The sequence below is a fragment of the Cryptomeria japonica genome, chromosome 6 (assembly GCF_030272615.1).
Source record: "Cryptomeria japonica chromosome 6, Sugi_1.0, whole genome shotgun sequence".
NCBI classification, from domain to species: domain Eukaryota; kingdom Viridiplantae; phylum Streptophyta; class Pinopsida; order Cupressales; family Cupressaceae; genus Cryptomeria; species Cryptomeria japonica.
This window is the reverse complement of record NC_081410.1, coordinates 80,885,878-80,895,893: the sequence shown is the minus strand read 5'-3', so window position 1 is coordinate 80,895,893 and position 10,016 is coordinate 80,885,878. Positions and strand designations below refer to the sequence as shown.

The window sequence follows — 10,016 nt, the reverse complement described above, 5'->3', positions numbered from 1 at the left end:
ATTGATGCTGAGAGGCATCTACAATGACATCAAAATGTATGTTAACAAAAATCCATTTTTCAAACAATTTGACATACAAATGACAGGTAAATGCATGAAATATGTCATGTTTCAACTTTTGTGGAGGTGCTATTTTATTACTCCAAATAAAATATTAATGGATTTGTATTCTTGGTGTTTAGTATTTTAGAAGAGCATTTATTTTACAATGATTCTCTTCTATTATAAGATATCTCTAGGCATATTTACATATATTTTTTAAATATAGATATACTAGTTAATGTTTTAGTCACCAAACCTAAAATTGAATCTTTGATCTATTTTTATCAAGCTTAAACATTTAAATCAAAAACATTAATATATATACATAATACACTTATTAATCTATTAATAATTATTATAATATGTTATTTTACTATATGACCTCTTTTTATAGGATGCGTCTATTCTGGTTCCAAAACGACAGTACGAATTGACTAACACGCGTTTTACACCGTCGAACACATCGCTATCACGCTGAACCAGAATAGCCACGGCCTATTTATATAAGTAAAATCATGGCAGGCTCTGAAAATTTACATTTTAGTTTCAAATTCCAGCTCTGATACACACCAATCTGCGTTGGAAATATATATCTCAAAATGGTTAGTTTTATAATGATGCATTTAATGGTCTGCAGATCTGTTACTCAAACATTCCTTCATTAAAAACAATCATGTCGCTTCAACTCTACTCACAGTGCTTATTTTACTCCCTTTCACCTTACAACAAATCAAAATTCAGAAATATTATATAACTTCTGTTCAGACACAATTTCAAACAAAAAATAATCAGAGTCTTCCAATTGCATTAATACAAAAGCCATACAATCGAACGGAATCGCCTGTCCATCAAGGAAAGGCGGGGAACAGGACATTATTCACGCTAGCCGGGTTTTATGAAGATCCAAAACAACACACATCATTTCTCTGTCTGTCTATGCAGACGCCAATATTTATCACTGTTCATCGCCTTATATTACAGAAAAATGTACAGAAAAATGGAGGAAGCGATCATCATAGTTGCGCTCCATGCGCTCTTCATTCCCGTGTTCTGTATTCACAAAAAAAAAAAGGATCCGTTAAGTGACATTGTTACAGTAAAAAAGTGCATCACTTTTAATTGCTCCTTATTGATAATGAATGAGAGAGTGATCTAAGTGTGATGAAAAAAAAGAGTGCATAAAAAGAAAACGAAATCTTGATAAAGAATGAATAGAGAGTGTGATCTAAGTGTGATGCAAAATCTCTCACCCAATTGAATCCAGAAATCTAAATTATGGGTCCAATAGAATGTAAAAATCTGAAATTAAGTAGAAGATTACCGGTGAAACAGGTGAGGGGCCAGGAGTGAACAAATCGGAGGAAGAGCCGGCGGGCTGAGGAGCGAGAGGAGGGGCGGGCGGACTGGATGGAGTAGGAGCGGGAGCGCCGTGGTGGTGCTTTCGCTTCTTGTGCTTGTGCTTGTGCTTTGTCGGCGCAGGTGCGGGAACTGGGGGCGCAACCGGCGGCGGCAATGCTGGTGGGGGAGTGGCAACCGGCGGCGGAACAATCGGAGGAGAAACTGGTGTGACTGCCGGCGGCGTTGCAGGAGCGACGGCGGGAGGAGATGACACTGGCGGCGGAACCTTGGGTGGAGTAGGAGCCGCCACTGGAGGTTTCACGACCGGCGGCACCGGTGCGACGGCGGGTGCCACTGCAGGGGGCTTGGGCGTGGTGACTGGCGCAGCAGGTGGCGAAGTTGGCGGCTTAGGAGCAACGACCGGCGCTACAGGTGTAGTGGTGGGAGGTTTCGGGGCAGTGACCGGAGGCTGTGGTGTGGTGACTGGAGCCGCAGGTGTGGTGGTGGCGGGAGCGGAAGCGGCCGGTGCGGTGGCCAAAATACTGCTCTGCTCTGCATTTATCAGAGATGAAATGCAGAGGCAGATGAACAAACAGAATCGAAACTCTCCACAAAAGCCCATCGATTTCAGGCCCGATTTCAATGCCATTCTCCAACCTGGAGACATAAAACAGAATAAAATGTGAGCTTTAACAAAAAAATGGACTCAAAAGTTGAGATTTTGATTCGATCAGAGTAAACTGAAAACTCTCACCTTTTTTGTCAGCCTGCAATGAATTCAGAGATGGGAAATGCTTGCTGATATAAGCGGATTCCCAAGCTATGTATAGAATTAGATGGAAGGGACTGTAATGGTGTTATCAATCAATCAATGGTGAGTTTATTAGTTGTGTGGGGTCTGGTGCAGTTGGGTGAGTCTGCTGATGGCTCCCATTCAACCAACAGAAAACATACATTCCACCAACAGATTAAACTTTTTCTTACTTTCTAGAAAAAAACATTTGCTTGGCTGTCTTGTTATTTTTTCAGTTGAGCAGGAGTTTTTGATGTGTAAATTTGTACGAGGATAAGTATTGTTTGCCAAGCTTTTGGTCAGCTGTTGACAACTTTGTAACAGATCAGACTTAGACGGAAAGTTGAGTGAATGCAAAGGAACGGTGACTAATTAATTGATATGTTGGTTTAATTTTGATTTTGATTCCATTTTAAGGATTCGTTTTTCACATGTCTGAAGATGGAAAACAAAAAGAGACTCCAAAGAGTTTTTTAAAGAATAATATGTTTGGAGTTCTGCCCCACTAAAGTGATCCCAATTTCAGTCGGTAGTGAACCAACTCAAAATTGACTGGTACGGTTTATGAAGCTATTTCATCAAAAAGGGTTAGTGGGTTTGTCTGATTCTTTAAATGTTGGGCTTCTAATTCTTCTCATATATATATAAATATAAAACATTCCAATTTCACATCAAAGTGATCATATAATTTGAAGTTCTAAAAATATAAGTAGAAGTTTCATGTAGTTATAATAGAGTGTTTGGTTTTTGTCTTTATCAAAGGGATCGTATCAAAAGAAACTGTTTTCGTTGATGGTACTTTATAGTTTTTTTACTTTTCGATTGTCTACAATGTTATGTAAGAGTTATACAATAGATTCAAGTTCCTAGGATCAGCTATGAAAAGAACAAATAGTCTTCCATGAGAGAGAAGCAAGAAATGAATTATTCAAAAATGATACAATGATACCATAGCTATACAATGGTTACATAAATTACATGAGAACTTTTGCTTCTATAGGCAAGGTAAAAAGAAATAGAACAACATAAAATCATGACAAATTTCTTAATCATATGACATAAGATATACAAGGTAAATAGCCCTAAAGGTACCTTAACTAAACTAGTGTGAATAGGGCATAGGAGATAATCTAGTTAGGTAGTGTACCCCATCCACACAAAAACCCCCCTTAACAAGATCTTAGGGAGAATGAGAAAATATGCAAATGATGAAAAGATGCAAAAGGTCAGGTTTTGATTAGATTAAACTAGGAGAGGCCTGAACCATTACATAGTCGCTATTGCGAAGAAACCCAAGGACTCGCGAGGAGTGAAATGCCAAAACCGAAGTGTTAGTTGCAAAGAAAGAACAAAACCAAGCAAACACCCAGAACCTGACACCACAAAACCCAAAGGCTAGACTAGACTAAATAGACAAAGAAAACAAAAAACCAATAGATACACCCCCACCAAAGATACGAACCAATGGCCTACTTGGTGGGGGGCTTCTCAATTTTCCAATCTTGGCTCATCGCTTTCACTTTATTAGAGAAGGAGAGTCTCTTGTTTCAACCTTACTAGAACAAATAGTAGGGAACTCTAGGTAGCTTTCACCCTAGACACTGACAACTCTAAACTAGTAGTAGGGGAGGAATCTAAATGATGCTTCTTTATTGCTTGCCTATTGTTGATTTCTTCCTAAATGGCCTGTAGAGTTACAAAATTCTTCTTGAATATTTCATTATTCTAACCAATCATTTCCTCTATTAGGGACACCTAGTTGTAAAACCTCAATTGCCTTCATCGTCTCCTTCCTATCCTCCTTCTGGTCTAGCTTATCATGGAGCCCCTTAAATTCCTCCTCCTTTCCTTCTTGTATTTCAATCTTTTCAGCTAAATTGTTGGTTGTCACCCAAACCCTTTGGTCCTTATCATCTATTGCCTAGCTTGAAGCTCTAGAATCCACTTCAACGAGGGCCTCTAATTTGTTAATTTTATTTTTCAGCACATTGAGTTGTCCTAGAAGCTAATGGATTATAGCTTCTTGTTTGTTGTATCCATCATAGAGTTCATTATCTTTATCTGCAATGGTAGGGAAGTCCCATTTCCTTGACAAATTCATAGGTGAAGGGGAAGGGGAGCCAAATGAGGGGATAGAAGGGGTGGTACCATTATTAACTGGGTTATTTAGGGTCCACTCAGACCCAATAGACCATGAGGAAGCAAAGTCCTCATAATCATTATCCTCTGCCTCTAGCTCTTCGACAATGCATTCAATAATGGGGGGCGAGGGGTTCTTGGATTTGACCATCCCGCTAGGGTTAACTCAAGTAAGGGTCCCTTTAGGTTTAGGAGTGGAAACGACATCTTTACTATTTGGGTTATCTACCAAGTCAACGTGCATAGAGTGTGACCAAAGGGATTACAAGTTGGCCCACAAGTGGGGGTTAAATTCAAGTGAAAATTATACAAACACAAAATAATCCCATGATGTAGCCTGGGAAGGACATATTTTGTTTTGGCAAGAACCACAGACTAGGATATAGATGAAAAAATCCAATAAGGGAAATTCATCTTTACACCATACCTCAAGTGGTCAAGCATGGGGAAAAGATGAGAATGGAACTGTTTAAATCTCCTGTCCAAAGTGATGAACTTCATGAGTAGTGCAACCTCTTTCCAAACCCTAGGTAAGTCATTTTTGTTGAAGCCACTATGGAGATGAGAAACTTTCTCCCCAACTTCAAGAACCTCTTGAAATACTCTTTGTTACCCTTAGGTTTCTTTGGGGAGGTTGTGCCCTCCACTACAAGATTCATAGCAGCCACAATGGTTTCCACAGACACCGTAAATTTCACCCTACCCAATGAGACTTCTCCCTCATCCTAAGATTAGGCAACCTTCTTAGATAGAGAAGGGTTGAAGCCCTTCATTCCTTCAACATATGTTGCCAAATTGCCCTCCACCACCTTTTTCCACATAACACCATTTTGTTTTGTAATACGTGAAAAAATAGGGTTTCACTAAAAGAATGTGTAAAATCACTATTCTTTTGCTTAAAAGACCATTGCATTAAGGAGGAGAGAAATCTAATAGATTTAGCCTCTCAAGGGTTAAGATTCTGATCAGATTCTTGGTTCCTATGATAGGAATTTATCCTCCTTAGATTGAATTGAATTGTTGAAGATGCTAAAATTATGGTAAATGTGTAGATATTGAAGAGATCAGGCATAAAGAGTGAGCTAAAATCATCACATGGAGCGACAGACCTAGATCTGAGTAATAGATGAAGATTCAGATCTGCTCCCCAAAATCTAGCCTAAATTGTCGGGACCATGGTGGTGGTTGCCATGGTCCTCCAAACTTTCTGTTGTAAAAAAGGGAACCTGTTCATCTCTGTGAATACTATCAATCCTCTTGAACATAAATCTGTACCTATTCCTGCGCATAGTAAAAAGGGGGAAATGGTTGAAAATAGGGGTTTGCCTAAGTCAAACACTAGTTTAGGAATTAACCTTGAATGAAATAATACAAATACTAAAATAAATAATGGAAAGATGTACCTCAGATCTGCAATTGTTGATGATGATGTTTTTCTTCTTGAATGTAATCACATATGTTGTATGAAATGGTATGGACATGACAAAACTCATAATCACACACACATACTTGAATATGAATGATGCAATTTTGCTTCACCATGATCGAATGAAAAATATGCAGCCTTGAAGATCTCTGAAAATGCTTGATTCTGAATGCTTCATGGATGAAATAATTCTTGGAATTGATTACTTGGATTCTTTGAATGGATAGATGAAATTAGGTTGATCAAATGTCTTTATATAGGGGCGTCTACGTAATTTACTGATTAGGCTGACCTCTAATGCTCATGTGGAGCCACAGAGATGGATTCCCATCAGAGAGATAGGAATCCTCTCCTATTTCAAAATTAGGCCCTTCTTAAAAATGAACCACAATAAAGCCCTAGAGATAAGTGTACACCTCCTGGAAGTCCATCAATGGGTGTACATGGCACCAAAACTGGAGAGAAGGCACAAAATGGACCTACATAGGCAAAGAAGATAGGACACACTAAAGTAGGGGAGCAAACATGAGGAGTAAATTGGCCCAGTGATAATTTATGATGCTACATTTATCCCCCACTTTAACAAGAGTATGAGCATATGCAAATAGTCATGGTAAAGTAGACATAATACATGAAAGAAAGGAGCAATTAGGAGCACAATCACAAGGAGTATAAGGCATCGCTAATTTTGAGGAACCAAGCCCCCAATCTTAGGATCTTAACTCACTCAAACGAATGCATGGGAAGGTAAAACAAGACAATAAAAAAAAGGAAAAAGACACACCACACAAAAGCTAAAAAACCAAAAACAAGACCTCAAGTCAACTAGTCGAAGAGACCGTGATATCAAAATGTCTCAACCTCTAATATCATTCTTGAAAACTGCCATCTCAAGAACACAAGTGATCACATAAAAAGAGCAAGAGCACACATCATCCATGAACTACAAATTGCAAAGCTATGATCTCATATGAAGAAAGAGAGAAAGCATGGTTTTCTAGGTGATACATGAGAAGAATAAAAGGAGAGAAGACATGGATACACATTCTAGATGTGTTTTTCTAGGTGATCCATATTAGGGAGGAGAGTACGAATAGTCTAGTTGTATTTTTATAGTTTCACTCATCCTCGTGCATGTGTGCAAGTGATATCTTCTTTCAGGTGTTAAGCATCATGTATAAGTGTTTGTTTTCTCTAGTTTCGAGCATGCAACAACATGTGTTAGACATCAAATGAAAAGTTAAATGTGTGTCTGGCATTGGGAACCATCTCATGTAAGAGTTTGTTTGCTCTAGCTTCAAGAATGTGTAACCCCACGTAAGAAAAATATATGCTTCGTTTCGAGGACATCTCCTGTATGAGTTTGTTTTCTCTAGTTTTGAGAATGTGCACCCCGTATAACACATATATAAATGATGTGTTTGGTTTTGGGCATGAAGAATCTTGTGTAAGAGTTTGTTTTCTTTGGTTTTGAGAATGAACACTCTATTTAAGACATGAAAAAATATAGTGCAACATAGTACAAAGGGGGTGATATGTATGCCCCCCTTAAGATGACAACATAGCCCTATGTTTATGTCTTAATGAAAATAGAAACAAGGATACCCACCTTCAACACCAAAGAGATATCCTTTTAGGCAACAATGTTCATAATTCCAAGCTAAAGAGGCAATACTCTTACAAGCAAGGATAAGATAGCTGAAAAAGAGATATCTTGCATCAAGTGTAAAGAGGATCCTTGGAGGAGAAGACATCTTTTCTCAAAAGACATCCACCTCTAAGAGGAGTTTCTTTAACAAGCATAATATCTTCTACCAAAAGAAAGGAAGGGGGACTAGAATACCTACCTTCATCTTATTGTTAGGTGAAAGGGATTCTTGATGAAGGATGACACACTTTTGACCCAATGTGAGGGGTAATTTTATTATAGATACACACTTCCAAGTTAAAAGACATTGTAGTCAAGGATACACACCTCTTGCATAAGAGAGAATCCTTGAGCAAACAACAAATTCACATAAGGAATGACATCAAATCATAAGCAAACACGAATCAACAAAGTAAAAGGGGATCCTTAGGAAAGGATAAGAAAGATCAATTCCCCCCAAGTGTAGGGACAATGAGAAGCATTAAAAAACCTCTAAGGAGAGATTAGACATAAGCAATGCACAATGTAAGCAAAGACATAAAGATATGTAAAATACAACTCTAAAGAAGAGGTAATCTTCAAAGTGAGAAGGAAATAATTAAATGAAGGATCACAAACTCCCGTAAGGAGATAGTAATCATAAGAGACATACCATTCCATCAATAAATGACATCAAAGTATGAAAAATGCAACCCATAAAGGGAATAGTGAAACTTTATATAGAGAGAAAAGATAGGATAACATTCTTGCCCCCTAAGCATAGAGGCAAGAATGAATTATGTTCTTTCCCAAAGATGATTGATATTGAAAAAGAATCACCTCTTATGACAAAGAAACCCCAATGAAATTAACTACTTGTGTCATAGGGTGATGAGAAACATACAGGGTGAATGGAGTGCTAAGGCACTACCTCTTCATCGAGGAAGAGTGCAAGATCAATTGTAAGAGCTAGCATGCAAGCCCTATGATATTTTTCTTGAACAAATATTTAAATGCTTTACAATTTCCAAGAGAATGAGAATAACTACAATGAAAAAGACAATGTGCTTCACCTTCCTTATCCTTATTGGTAAATTTTGTGAAAGGAAAAATAAAATTCTTATCATACTTCAATCTCCAAAAGATTATAGTAGCTAATTTCTCTTAGTTATCAATGGGATTAGATCTTGTCTCTTGGGATATAGGGAAAGGTTTGTTAGAATAATATGGATTGTCATCTAGGATTTTAATAGTTCCATTATCAACTAGTTCTTGCATACTTTTTTGAAAATCTTGATAATCATTAGCATGATGGTCATGAGTTTGATGATATGAACAAAAATGAGTATTTGAAGAAAAAGAATGTTTAGATGGATGATAAGTTATATGTCTTTCAAGATAATTCTTAAATTTTTTAATTCTAAAATCCATGGGTGAATCATGATAATCTTCTAGCCCTTCGGTACTAGTTTGTGTAGGAAGGTTTATAGGGACTCTAATTCTTTGTTCAAATTTTCCAAGTCCTTGTCCTCTAAAATCTTGTTTTTATATTATGTTATAGCCACTCCTATAAGAATTTTTTAATTGAGAAGGAGTATTATAGTTAATCTCTTTGAAATTTGTAGTGTAAGTGTATTTAGAAGGAACAAAGGGAAAAGTAGACAAAGAAGGAATATCTTGTGTAGGGATATTTTCCTTTCTATCATCGTGTATATCCTCTTTGATAGGCTGGGAAGGAAGATCCTTATTATCTAAGGCCTCATATTTACTTAATGTTATGTGGGGAGATATATCATGAATTAAATAAATAACATCATCTTCTACACAAATGTTTCGATGGTTAAGATAGGCTCAAAAGAATAAGGGGGATCTAGAGAGATTGGAAACCAATATTTTGATCTTGCCCCCCTTGCACTAGGGTATGTGTATGAGAATAAGATGGTGACATTTTTCTCTTCAATGATTTCTCTCCATTAGAGAGATCATTGATAGCAGTATTAGCTTTTTCTTCATTCACATGAGATACCCTAAGAGAGGTACACATATTAGGTTTATCATTAGCATCTCTAGGATTAGGATCTACAAAAGCTTTTATGTAATCTACATATGTAATGCATTTTGCTAAAAAAATTACCATAAAACAACATGCACTATGGACAAAAGATTTGAGATTTAATTGATTGATAGGAAACAATTTAGAAATTCTAAAAATGCAATATGCCAAAGTGCTATGGATGAAAAGAAGCAATGTAAAGTGAAAGAAACCATAATCCAACAAATTATTATGATAAATATAAGTAAAAATCAATGTAATCATATGTGAAATGCCAAATAAATCATATCTATTAAGTGTCATTATGAATGTCTAAGATCAAATCTGAAAATAAAAATTACAAATTATACAACCCACAAGTCAAATTAACCAAAATAAATTAGGATTTTTACATATGAATTTAACCTCTAAATTTATGTAATTTGATTAAAAATAAGATCTATCAATGTAACTTTGAAAACTAAAATGTTCACAAATCAGATCTAAGACAAATAATACAAATTAGGCAACCCACAAGTTCAATTTAAGAATTATAAATTAGGGTTTGTGTGAATTTAGCCTCTAAATTTATGTAAATCAATTGAAAATTAAACTTGTA

At 36.6% G+C, this 10,016-nt stretch overlaps 1 protein-coding gene across 1 annotated transcript; it reads right to left on the bottom strand.

Annotated features, from left to right (window-relative positions):
- Positions 1 to 813: 813 nt before the first annotated feature.
- Positions 814 to 2,280, bottom strand: LOC131072866 (lysine-rich arabinogalactan protein 19). Its single transcript, XM_058009152.2, has 3 exons — positions 2,135 to 2,280; positions 1,364 to 2,037; positions 814 to 1,092 (listed from the first exon to the last, which is right to left on the bottom strand). Exons 2-3 carry the CDS (start codon positions 2,027 to 2,029, stop codon positions 1,018 to 1,020), a joined length of 741 nt encoding a protein of 246 aa, XP_057865135.2. The 5' UTR covers positions 2,030 to 2,037; positions 2,135 to 2,280; the 3' UTR covers positions 814 to 1,017.
- Positions 2,281 to 10,016: the final 7,736 nt, after the last annotated feature.